This window comes from Nelumbo nucifera, chromosome 5, assembly GCF_055504915.1.
Source record: "Nelumbo nucifera cultivar China Antique chromosome 5, China Antique-T2T, whole genome shotgun sequence".
NCBI lineage: Eukaryota > Viridiplantae > Streptophyta > Magnoliopsida > Proteales > Nelumbonaceae > Nelumbo > Nelumbo nucifera.
In genome coordinates, this window is record NC_142653.1 from 12,925,695 (window position 1) to 12,939,547 (window position 13,853).

At 37.5% G+C, this 13,853-nt stretch overlaps 1 protein-coding gene across 6 annotated transcripts; it reads left to right on the forward strand.

Annotated features, from left to right (window-relative positions):
• Positions 1–4,254: 4,254 nt before the first annotated feature.
• Positions 4,255–12,835, forward strand: LOC104605397 (uncharacterized). 6 transcript variants are annotated; one of them, XR_016076272.1, is made up of 9 exons: positions 4,311–4,994; positions 6,344–6,637; positions 6,928–7,146; positions 9,779–9,907; positions 10,202–10,466; positions 11,388–11,526; positions 11,630–11,709; positions 12,482–12,597; positions 12,686–12,835. XR_016076272.1 is itself a non-coding variant. In XM_010270163.3 (6 exons), the coding sequence occupies exons 1-5, from the start codon at positions 4,740–4,742 to the stop codon at positions 10,418–10,420; spliced, it is 1,116 nt and encodes a 371-aa protein (XP_010268465.1). In that variant the 5' UTR covers positions 4,311–4,739; the 3' UTR covers positions 10,421–10,466; positions 11,388–11,857. The 6 variants fall into 6 exon arrangements, 2 of the variants coding, with proteins under 2 accessions (XP_010268448.1, XP_010268465.1); XR_016076271.1 differs by having other exon boundaries at positions 12,482–12,835; XR_736615.3 differs by lacking the exons at positions 12,482–12,597; positions 12,686–12,835 and adding an exon at positions 11,846–12,023.
• The last annotated feature ends 1,018 nt before the right edge of the window (positions 12,836–13,853 follow it).

Genomic DNA, 13,853 nt, shown 5'->3' on the forward strand with positions numbered 1-13,853 from the left:
ACGTAAATTAATGGAAGAGCAGAACAGGATTCTATAGTGCATAGTGCAGTACAAGGCTCAGACGATAACGATTATGTGTCGAGAAAAAGACAAGTATGGAAAATTAGGAAAGCCAGTTTATTACATTATAAATGGTGTTTGGTAGTGTGGGCGTTTTTTGGGACTAATTTTCGAAAAAAGAAATGCCCATGCCTGTTAATCCATTTTTTACAATTAAATACCATCTTTATTTTGATAGTGTTTCTGACATGTAGGCAATAATCCATGCTTTTCAAATGGAAATGCTGTTTGGTAAAGAGATTTCCATCACTGTTTTTCATGTATGTACAGTTATTATTCTCTTGACTAATTGGACGATTGATTTATAATATCTAGCCTAAAATATTAAACCCAATAATTAAAATTGTTATTGGATTAAATCCACAACCACAACATGAATAATGGCATCCTATCCAATAGCTGTGAGTGATTCAATAAAAAAAATGTAATAAACCATATTTAATTTTTAGATAATCACCTATTAGGCCCAATTCATGTGGATCTGGGCCTAACGGTTTGTAAATTAATATTTTGGCTTTTCTGTTTTATTTGGATAATATCTTTTGATTAAAATACATCCATGGCATTGTAAAAATTTAGTGGATTTTCATTATAAGGTGAAATCTGGAAAGATAATATTTTCCTATTTAACGTTTCATTCTACCGTTCGATTTGGACAATATCTCCCCACATTTTGTTCCATTTTACATATACTAGATTAGATGATACCTCTACCATGTATTTAACTAATAAGGGAAAAGAAAGATCAAAGATAGCTTCAACTTCAATATTAAGAAAGCACATTCCTTTCCTTTCACAATGGTCATGCAAGAAAAACCGAAATAAAATTCCTATCTAGTAGATAAAGGAATAAAAGAACAAGATTAAAGCTGTATGAGCACCAATTTAATTAGGTTTAAGAAGTTCCAAAATGGGTTGTTCTTGAATATTCGATAAATTTTAAGAAATTAACAAAAGTTAAATGCTTTAGAAAGAAAATACAGATAATTCAATAAGTAAATGCTAATAATGTCTAACACTTATTCTATTTTTTCATCAAGTTTGCCAATAACATATTCATCCTATTTAATGAGATTCAAGACTAGTAGAATAATTATTAGCCAAACTCAAATCAAAAGACGAATGATGTTACAACTAATGTTTTCAAAACCGGACCATATCGGAAGAATTGGGAATTGTTGATTTAGTTAGTGAATCGCTGATCTGGGTCGTCGAATCGTTGATCCAGACAACAGTTTTTGGCCTTTTTAATTATTTTTTATTTTTTTGTTAGAATGGGCCATTTGTTTAGTTTGAATGGGTCAACCATTTGATCTAGGAACCGGACCCAAGAATGGTTCCTTGTTCGGTTCGGTTTTGAAAACCTTAGTTATAGCCACAACAAGCAATGAGTGCCAAGAATCAGACTCTAGAACAGTTCCTTCTCCAGTTTAGTTTTAAAACCTTGGTTATTGTCAAGCTAGCCAAGGGCACCATGTAGAGGATTTCATGGCTGCCCTTTTCGGACCACGTTATTATCAACAACATGATAGAAGAGCGTGACCAAGAAGGAGTGTTCCACACAAATAAGGAAGCGGACTCCATCGGGGAAAAGAGAACTCCCCCAAAGACCTCGATGGATAACCTCATCCTGACGACCCCGGAAGCCCTATCCAACCATAACATGGATGGATATTCAACTATAAAATGGTATTCTCTACTCAAGTTAAGGGACTTTTGGAATTCTCCACTCACTCAGCACCTCTTCACACCATCTCTTCGGCTTTGAATTGAATTATCATCGTCTCAACCTGCTCGTCTTGACCAACCCTTTTACCCTACTAACTTGAGTAACGGAGTGCCTATCCGGGGAATAATTCCTAGGGCCTTTGACTCTTCTTGTGGTTGCAGATCTCGGTATGCGGCTTTGTCTTTCCACCTTAGCTTTGTACAATTTGAAGGATTATTTGATTGCATCATCAATTCAAAGCACCTTGGATCAAACAACATCAATAGCCACAACAAGTAATGAGTGCAAAATATTAGAGAAGTTTCCCCATGAAAAGTAGTATGGACTATGGAAAACCTAAAAACTAAATAATATTACAATACCTCCTTCTCCGACGACCTCCTCCAGCAACGATTGCAATGGTTGAGTAGTGAAAGGGGAAATAGTTCGGCGGCAAAGAAGAAAAATGCACATATTCGGTGAAACCCTACTTGCCATTGTGTTTGAAATTCCAGTGGGCTGAGAAGCATCATAACATTCTAGCTATGGACAACTCATATGACAACTAGGATACAATGGCTAGCCGATGCATGAAACATCATGCAATTTACTATGTGTGCTTGTTTTTCTCCATTTTTTTTTTCAAAAATCACCAGATAAACGGCATCGATACCAAACATCCCATACAAAGATTAAGATAATGCATGAAACATCATGCAATTTACGATGTGTGCCCGTTTTTCTCCATATTTTTTTTTTCAAAAATCACCAGATAAACGGCATCGATACCAAACATCCCATACAAAGATTAAGATATCGATACGATACTCTTGATATGGGGCATACCATATCCGTATCCATGGTCATGGATACAAGATATGCCACAATTGGATACATATCCCACGAGTCATGTGTATCAAAACAGTACGCCTCCGTATAGGGTTGTATCACACCGTATCGGTGGATACAATTTGATACACACCGATACAAAGGCATATTCGTGCCTAGTTTGACAAAACTGTATATTGAGTACTTTTGGATTGTTTTTCATCTCTAATAAAATTAAAAAATAGTATTATGAAAATTGAAATAAATAATTTAAGATTTAATTTTTTTTTTCAAAAATATTAAAAAACCTAAAAAATATATATTTCATCTACCTTAGGTGATATATATATATATATATATATATATATATATATATATATATTATTTTACACATAATTATATGTTAAAAATGAAAACATGGTTATTATTTGAAAAAATAGATTTATTATATAAAATACTAAATAAATAAAAATTCTCAACAAATTAATGGAAAATAGAAAATTATAATTATAAAAACTGAAATGAATAATTTAAGATTTAATTTTCCCAAAAAATTAACAAAAATTGATAATTATAAATAATTTATTTTATCTACCTTAAATAATTTATTTGTTTTAATTTACAATTATATGTAAAATAAAAGCATTATTGTTAAAAATGAAAATATATTTATTATTTATAAAAGAGTTGTTATTTAAGTAAAAATACTAAATTTATTAATATTCCTAAAAATTAATAAAAATTGAAAATTATAATTATAAAAAATGAAGAGCGATAATTATTGTATGATGTTTGAATGTTATAGAGTCCCGATATTGTTTATTGTTAATATTCCTCTTCATGTAACCTATTTAATTATGCATTTCTCATATATTTATATAATTCAACTTTTGATTTAATATTATTAATATATTCATGTGATTTGTTTGCATTTCCCTAAGCATTTCTATATTATTCATGCCTTTTCAAAGTATATCTTCATCTGATTTGTGTGATACAATACCGGATACCCATACTTTAATCCTTGATCCCATATACTACAATAAAAAAATCTTAGAAAATCACTGTTTTTACTCTAGCGATACATCTATACCATGTCACATTTAACTTGCCACTTGTTGAAAAATCATCGTTTTACTCCAGCGATACACCTATACCACCGTGTCACATCTAACTTGCCACGTGTTGAGAACGAACGAACAACCCGATTCTATGTTCCCATAGACTGCAAGCAAAAAATCTAGAAATCACTGTTTTTACTCCAGCGATACACTATACCACCGTGTCAGATCTAACTTGCCACGTGTTAAGAACGAACGAACAACCCGATTCCATGTTCTCTCTCTAACATGGAGAAGCCTCGTCACCTAAAACTTAGCGAAGATAACACAGAGAATTGGTTGGGTGTTATCTAAACAACACACATTTGTACGAAGAACACCGTGCAGTTGATTGGAGTGTTGCAAATCCTTTCAGATAAGGGATTCTAATCCAACAGTTCTACTTTGAAGATCATTACGGTACGATCGTACGATAGCTCCTTCCCCCTAATCCTTTATCCAGAAGTTTGATTAAAAAAATGGAAAAAAAAGAGACAAAAGTCCAATCTAAAATTGAGAAGAGAAACATTACCGCCCCACGTGTCCTAACCACAAACTGAGTGGTTTGGTGGGCAGTAGCTTTTCTCTCTTTTTCTCAATCCCCCCACCCCGCCCTTTTCATTATTTTTCTTCTACTCTCCCCAGTTGCCAGTCGAGTCCTGCCGTCCTTGCTTTCACAGCTCATACATGCAGAAGAAGAAATCAGAAAAAGGCAAAAGAAAGAAGATCAAAAGGACAAAGCCCAATAAATAAAATTATAATTTTTCTTCTGGGTCTCTCTTTAATCTTTATTGGTTTCATTCAGATGATCACGAGATTCTCTCCTTGGTGCTTGCTTCCATTTTCAATCTTCAGAAGCTGACGATTGACGAGCAATTCGACCTTTTTTCCAAGAAAAGAAAGGTCAGCGTGTGCCATTAATTGGTTCAGCCTCTAGAAAGAGCAAAAACAGGAAAAGAAAAGAGAGACCAAAGGACGTAGGAGGAGGGAGGAGGTCAGGATCCAGGCTGCAGGCTGCAGCAACCAACAACCAATACCAACCCATGGCTACGATTAGTGGCACCGCCAAGAAGAAAAGTGGAGGTGGGGGTCAGGTGTTGGACGGTTCCAACATTATGGAATTAGTTGGGAACAAGGAGGTCTTCAGCAATTTTGTGGATCATAAGTTCCAAGAACTGGATCGTGATAGAGACGGTAAACTGTCCCCAAAGGAGCTGGAGCCCGCTGTTGCTGGCATTGGCGCCGCTCTCGGTCTCCCTGCTCAGGGTACTCCTGATTCTGATCATATCTACTCCCAGGTAACCTTCCTTCCTTCCTTCCTTTCTTTTCTTCCCTAATCTAATCTATCCTTTATTAATAATTGCTTTGTTTCTTCTCGTACTAAAACGATAATTTTTTAATCCCTTAACTGGTCTCCGCTAGGCCCTAGCTTATATCTTCTCCATGTTATTGTTGAGTGTCGACCATCATATAGCTTACAGTTCAGCACTTCCAACTCTATGAACTATGTGATTCATTCAGCTTGTTTTATATTGTAGATATGTTTATACGATTACATCTTGACTGGCTGTAATTCAGTCTCTTCTCATAGATAGATAGAGGATTCTTGGTCAGCTAAGCCAGACAAGGGCAAATACATTCCGCTATTGTTTGTTTCACGCCATGCCGCCTATACCTGTTTCTCACCACCACCCCCATCGCCATGTCTACAGGTAACAATTGTGTGGGTGTTGGTTGAGTTCAACCACCCGTCAAACCATTTACCGTCCATCTGCATGACTGTTAAATGTGTGGCGTCGTGGCGACGCACCCAGACCCACTAACCCAACCGGATCCCCAACCCACCCACCCCTCTGTATACTGTATACTGAATTTGGATTAGGCCAACATGGTCATCACCAGAGAGTATGTTGTAGCAATGCTCAATTAGGACATTTGTGGATGAGTCTGCAAATGAATCAATCCTTCAGCATCGCCTTCTTTTCAAACTACAAACTGTCATTATGTGGCCACTATTGATGATTGAACCAAAAGCAACCTCAAATGGTTATATATACGGTTCATTTCCATTCTTCTCCATATTAGAATCATCAGACTGAAGAGGGGGCAAGCAAAAGAATGGAGTATAATCAAATGGGCATGTTTGGGTGGGTCATGGCTCTCATGGGTGGATTGGGTCAGAAATTGCTACCTCTAGATGCCGTCAATTGCAGTAGCACATATTTTGTTCCGTTTCACTGCATGTAGTATACAGGTGAGATAATTGAAAGTTATGGGATTCAGGGTCCTGTGTCCACAGTGACATATGTCCAAATTCAAAACATTTAGAATCCGCCATTGACTTGGTATCACCTGGGATATCAATGTGCTCAATGATTGCAACTGTCTATTCTGATTGTTCATTTAAAAAGAAAGAAAAAAAGGTTGTACCGGTGAAGCTCCAAAATGAATGTGAGAATCATCTATGGCAACCCGGAACCATGTAAGGCCAGTCTAGATAAATTTTGTTCAGCCTAGTTAGAAGATTTTTCTTTCTTGATATGTAGCAATAAGCAGGAAATTTTATGACAGTAAAATACTAAAATATGTATGCAAATTTCAGAGTCATCTGAGCCTACTGATGGGTTACTTTTTTGGTATTTGATAGGTTCTGAGTGAATTCACACATGGAACACAAGAAGTAAGCAAGACCGTATTCAAAGAGGTGCTATCAGACATCTTAATAGGCATGGCAGCTGGGTTGAAGCGGGACCCAATTGTGATTCTCCGGATTGACGGTGAAGACCTAGTTGAGTTCATCAACAGTCCAAGGTTTGAACCAGAGATAATATCCATCTTCTCAAAAATACAGCTTGCCAATAGTTCCCTCCGCGATTACATTACTAGGGTGTTGGAGCAGCTCACTGTAGATCATGGCATGCCACCTTATTCGGATTCTTGGGTAATTGCCATTAAAATACCTGTTAATTTCACAATTTGGTCAATTGGTAGTTGACGAATTTGGTATGAGACAAGTAACTCTTTAACTTCGAGAATTTTAGTTTCAGTTGATGTGTTAGTTTTGATTGAGCTATATTCAGTTGGAAAATGGTGAGCTCGAATCAAAGAGTTGCTTGTCTTAGGTTGGCCAACCGTGTAAAAATTTGGGCTTGAGCCTGAGTACTGTGCCTCTATTATAGGGGTAGCCTAGGGAACTTACTCCTTAACTCTTTTTGTCTGGCTTTCTTGTAGGTTTTGAGAAACATAGTGGAACCGGCCCTGCAATCCTGTGGTAACCATGACGAGGAGCAAGCCATCTCACAAGACACTTTCTTGCAAGAATTCAAGAAGGTTGTGGAGAGGGTGACCCAACATCTCAAAGAACAGCCCGTTATTGTTGCTCATAGTGAAAACAGCTTTGATGGAAGCAGCATCGAGAGACTTCTATCAAACAAATTTGAATTGGACAAGGTTAGTAGCGCAATTTAAATTCTCTTCTTTCATCTAAGAATAAGTGGCAAAATTTACTTTGTCAAGGTAAATTCCTAATGCATAGGGATGGCAATGAAAGGGTTTGGTATGGATTGGACTTATTTACTTTGTTAGGAACTTAATACCCATCTCGTACCCTTAGTGGCTGCAATGTTAAACGGTTCAGTGAGAGGCTTGGATCAGAAAATTAGTATTTCTAAACCTACACAAACGGTGGGTTCCCTGTGAAACGTTGGGGTGGAGCAAAGCTTGCTGGGATTGGTGTAATTTGAAACCAGACCTCATCTTGACTCTGATTGGGTGGTTCACACCACTTGGGCATCATGGTTTTTGAAAAGTAAACTATGGATCCGCACTGTGAAAGTGGGGTATGCAGTCTGTACTCTGTATGCATTGGTAACATCACTGCTTGTCTGCAACTTGTCTCGAGCTAACTTGAATTGGGCCTTGCACTACCCAAAAGTTAGCTCAAGTTGGGTTAGGAATCTTCAGGCAAACTGAATCCATGTCCACCATTGTACAATAGTATTCTTGAGGCTAGAAATTTTGGAACCTTAAATTCATAAAAGATGACTAAACACAACTGGGAAAACTAATACACAACCAATGAGCAATCCTCAACTATGTTAGAGCCAGATTATGTTTTGTAGCTTAGGTTGATCAGCTTGGGCTTAACCTCATCTTGACCCATGACTCATGCTAGTTGTTAAATCCTTAAGGTTGGGATTCAGCTGGCTCTAACCCTCTAGTCCGGTTCCAATCTGTAGGGCTGTTCACGAGTCGGGTTGGGTCGGTTTACTGAGATTTTTTCAACCGACCCGACCTGGTCGGGTTACCTGAAATTGAAACCGAAATCGACCCTGTCGGTTTGAGTCGGGTTGGGTCGGTTTCGGCTCTAAGTTCAACCATAGTAATAAATTGAAATTTCAAATTTTTGATTCTTGAGAGTCAAATTGTATTGGAGATTGTGCTTGAGTTGAGGGGCTAAGTGGGGCGGACCAAGTTAGAATAGAAGTTATCAAGAAAATAGAAAGTCAAACTGTATTAGAGAAAGAAGACTGGAATTTGTATATTTCAAGAAACCTTCTAATCTAAGAAAAAAAGGACACCTAATGCTAATTGTAATTGGTTGCCTATTTGGTGTAAAAGACCATAGAAACTAGGATCCTTTGATTCTTTTCTTTAAACTTTTCCAAAAAAATTCATTGTCTAATTGTCTTACAATACTTGCCATTAATGTCATTCCTAAATAGAAGACTAGAAATTAAGTTAGGTTGTAACTAGGATAGAGACAACTTAGTTAAGTAGGAACTAAGTAGGTTGTAACTACTAACTAGGAACTAACTACTAAGTCGGTTCGGTTCGGGTCAGTTTCGGTTTTTACAACCCGAAACCGACCGGTGCTGAAGAAAACCTGGCTGACTCGGGTTGGTCGGTTTGGTCAGGTTGGGTCTTCTTATGAACAGCCCTACCAATCTGCCCAAGATGCATCCCTTAGAGTTGAATATGTGGTATTACAGAGGCAGCATTGTTGTGGGTGGCACAAAGTCGTTTATAATGGACTCATTTCATCTGACATTTTTTATAACGTTATAATGTATGGATTTGTCCTTTATAAATTGTTCATTATTCAGAAAAAAATATAGAAATTAGTTCAACTTCAGAAGCCCTGCATTTCTATATTTTTATTAATACAATCCCCATTTTAGATGCTGACTTCATAACGTGTTAACAAAAAAGCTTGAATAAAATAGTTCTGCCGGGCTTGAAATGTTATTAATTTTATTTTAAATACCACCACAGAATGAACTTTTCCTTATAACATATAAAACACCTTCATTGCTCTCATATGCACAGTTATGTTGCCTTTAGGCACAGATTCAGAATTATTTTTATGTGGGGGACTGTTTGAAAATGGCTTAAGTGGTTGAACCGAATGACTTACTGCTTTGTCTCGTGGAGAATAAGCTATTAAGTAGGTTGTGTGAATTGAATGATGGGTTGGTTACTATACAGCTAAATGTTTTCTTATATAACTATTTAGTCCACTAAAGGACAAAGAACAGTCGTTGACCCAGACGGTTGGACTGTTTGGCTCAGGAATCGTCTAGGCAGCCGGTCCCGTTTCACCCTTAACCCGGTCCTTGCCCAAAAACCATTGATTTGGCCAGTGGCGTGTTGACCTGGCCGGTCGAACTGTTGACCGTTCAATGGTTTTTGTTTTTTTTTTTTTTTTTTTTAAGTTGGAGTGAGTCGTCCATTTGAACTGGACGGTCGAACTGCTGACCCAGAAATTGGTGGCGAAAACGGTTTTGGTTCCGGGTTGGTTTTGGTTTTTAAAACCTTGATTAGTGACTTACACATGGAAACTGGATGGGTCAATCTAGTGTAACTTTTATTTCATTAATTGTCAAACAATAGTTGCTGGGCACGAAAAAATAGCTGGTTATCATACTTGTTCACCAAAACACGATGAAAATTTGCAGCATAGGACCTAGTGAGTTCCCTCTTTCTCGAGCGTTGATGTGGCATATTTGAAGAAGGTAGGGAGAACCCACCTAATGGTGTCAACTAGAAGTTAAGATGCCAGTCTAATGATTGTGATTTTCAGACGTTGAATGAAGCATTAAAAGATGTACCAAAAGATCGCGACCATATGATTTCCAAGAAGCACCTGCGTATCGCACTGGATGGACTAGCCCCAGCAGCTGGTTTGCCTCCATATGGCGTGGTTGATCAGGTAACCACCTCAATCTGCTTTCTGCCACTGACAGATATCTGCATGACCAAAAACCAACTCACCAATTGATTTCGAATCCTGATCCTTCGTTTCTTGGTTGGTAATCTCTAACTTCGCTTGTAGGAGAATATTACTCATTTGGTTGTATGTTGAACAAAGGAAATTTAATACTTTCTAATCATAGCTGAAGAGATCAAGTTAGGACGACTAGGCATGATATTCAAGTTGGAAGATTTGTTTCCTTCAAAGCTTGCTTTTGTGTGTCACAGCTTATCTTGCATTCAAATTGTACAGATGAATAAGGTTGTGAATGAGGTGTTGGGTATGGTGAACGCGGATGATGGGAAGGCAGTTGCAGAAGAGGAGTTCAAAAAGCTTTTGACGGAAATCCTGGGGAGTATCATGCTGCAATTGGCGGATAATCCAATATCAGTTTCCTCCGACTCAGTCGTCCATGAACCTCTTTCTTCTCCCTCAACTTTGTTGTCGCCGTCGTCATCATCGTCGCCGTGACTTAGATAGAAATGAGTTGCAATCATCATCATCATTTATATGATATGTAAGTAATGTAATGGCTAGGATGAATATGGGTGGCAATATAATTAATAGATAATCAATCCTTGTCTATAAGCGAAATGCCACACTTGTGATACTTTGATGGACATGGTTTCCACTAAAAGGTCGATCTGTTGTATTTATAGACTCATATATTAGTCTATGATATTGGCAATAAGACCTTTTTTTATTTTTTAAAGAAATTTAATTGAATTGATCCAGTCAGCTCTCGAGGTTTCAGGTTTTAATAGTTTCCATGGGTTTTATAGCTCAATGGTTGAAACTTGAAACTTGAAACACTCACTGGTTTAACCCGTGAGTTGTGACCCCAAGGGACCCGGTTTTACTTTCTGTTCCTGCCCTATTCTAATCTAACAACATTATTGATCTAAAAATTCATTATGCATTGGCAATGTGGAGAAGGTATGAGATACATCAATCATGGATGACGAGGAAAGGTGTGAAACGGGCTGGGCCGCCCATGGGCTGGTATGGGTTGGCATGGCGCCCCAGCTACACTGTGAAGGGCAGTGCCAGGCACAGCACGATCCCTGGGCCAAGGTTTTTTGGCCCGTGGGCCGGTGGTGGCCCGTTTGGGCTTATGCCAGCTCAAGATCTGCGGGTCACGGGCCACGGGCTCATGCTTGGCCACACACCCAAACTACATGGGCCGTTCTGGCATGGCCCGCTACAGTTCCGGTCCACATTTACCTTAATTTTGGATATAATATATAGAATTCCACTGAATAACCTCGACATTATTTCATACATAAATTTATAGAAATTCACTTAAATTATAAATTTTTATCAGAAAAAAAGCTATATAGTTTAGCTACTTCATGTCTAAGAGACGAACTGTAGGAAGTTTGAATTGCTATTTTACTTGCATATGCAACTTTGTCAATGTGTTTCATCCCTTCTTCAGAAGCCTTCTACCATTGACAAAGTCCAGATACCGAAACACTTGCCCTCTTTGACGAAGATATCGCCGGATCTTGCACGGGGAAGCCAGACTTAAGACGGAGACTGCAACGGCCGGTATGGACCCAGCGAAGAAGAAGGCGGTAGTACATCATCTCTTGAACTTAGCTTCAACTCCTATACGACCAGTTCACCTGAATATTCATGAATTTTCCGGCAGACTAATCTTATTTTTAACTTTTGCAGCAAAGGGATATTGAAGTCATGAACCAGGATATTGGGTTTCTAGTTTAATGGTCTGTCTGACTGTGAATCCTGCTTAAAATGTGAGTCGGTTTTGTGCCTTTGATCTAACTGCTGATATGTGTCATAAGAGCAAAAATCATATCTGCCAATCTTTGTTTTATCTCGTTTTCTCAAACTATTATTTAAACATTGATTAATTTTCCGTGATGTTTGAAGTTTGAACATTGGTAGAGAGAAATGCGTATTATTTGTCTGTGCCATCTTCGTTACCAACATATGAGCTAGGCCTCACCTTGGTCCATCCCTTGTTCAACATCTGAAGTCTGATTCTTGACCCTAACAACAAAGGAGAGGGTTCCACCAGGGCATCATGTGGTTTTGAATTTGATAATAGTGCTCGTGCTAGATGATTTAGTATATGTTGGGTTTTGTGGCTGTTTATTGTCTTAAACATTTATTTTAACAACTTTACTTTAAATGTTTTTTTTTTTCACCTTAGATTAACACCCCATAAAGTATGTCACATAAGTATTTCATTTCAAGAAATGACTGAACATTAGAGGAATAAGAATTTAACTTTTTCTCAAATGTTTTATGCACACAAATCCAAGCATTTATGCTTTTTAGTGTTTATTGATAAACAGTGAAACCAAACAGAAACAGTGGTTTCATGCTCAATAAATATAAATGCCCATGTGTTGCTGATGTTGCGGTGTTTTTTCAATAAACACCAACCGAACCAAAATTCCCCTAATCTGAATTAAAACACAATATAATGGACATAAAAACTTAAAGCGGAAGGTCAATTAGATTATAGATAGAATTCCAAATGACAAATTAATTTGGAAACAGGGGGAGGAGCGGCAATTAGGTACAGGGAAAGAAAGGCCCTACCAGAATAACAAGAAGCATGGAATAAACAAGCGAAGCGGATTTTCAGGCATTAGAGCGATTCAAAATTTCAAATTGTAAGGAGTTCCCCCGGACCCATTGAAGAATGGATTTTCAGTTTTCCGTCCCAAGTGTTTTTGGGTTTTTAATTCAAGCAATTTGCAGGCACACTTGGGCCCTTCTTCACTGAGATAAATCCAACAGTGGTTTTTGAGTTTTCTATCGTTGAACATGTAAACCCTGGAGTGACTTTTCTCAGACTTCAACTCGTCTAACTGGAGTTCCATTTTCTAGGCACTGCCTATTACAAAGATATATTGCTCAGACATTATTGGATCGTTTTAATTGGATGGATTTTGAGAAAATTAATTTTTGGATGAGTAATTTATGCCGACGTCCTACTCTTAAGGTTCAGTTTGAAAAGAGTATAAATACAAATATATACAGTGTAAAAGCATAAAAAATAATGCAAAATATAAGGTTTTACACTACATATTTGCATTTATATTCTTTCCAAACTAAAAGCCTAATGCTCTTATGATCTCAACATGTTAGAGTTATTGGTTTCAGGTCATTCTAAATGTTTCAATTCACACTGTATACGATGATTGTTGATTCAGTCAAGAATCATATTCCCCTTGTTACTTGTTTTAGGGAGCATTTTATCAAGAATTTGATACCCAATCCTCACTTTGATACAATGGAGTTGTCCCTATTCATTCATATTTATACCTTTTAAATCTGACCCGTGTTTGCAGAAATGTCTATTTAATCTATGTCACAATTACATCACCAACTAGATAGGTGGGCTCTCTTAATAATATGTTCTATCATCTGTGACCCACGTCACTCTTTCTTTTCTTTTTTTCTTTAATTTAGTGTTTCATCAAACCATTTGCCCTTAAAATATGATAAGATATGGTCACTCTTAGATTGGATAATTTTTGATTTTGAGCTTTTGGAGAGGTACAAAAATAATCATCATCCCTTGTCCCAATTATAGGGTATCGGCTACATGCATTTCTGTTTTGCCATTCTGTTTCGTTGCATATTTGGGCGGTACAAAAATCAGTTCAGATTTGTGTCCTACAACGTCCCACAGTGCATCCCCGCCATGTATTGGGAACATTGACATCATTGGGGCGCCTGTTTGTGGGGCTGGGGTGCAGATGTGAACTCTACAAAAATGATGAGCGAAAAAATGTTTTGAGCATTTGAATATATGATAAAAGTTATTTTTAAAAATATACAAGTTAAAGCCAATACACTTCGAAGCCCCAAAGTACAAAGCTTAAAACTGGGGCTTTGTACACTTTAGGCTTTAAGCACTAAG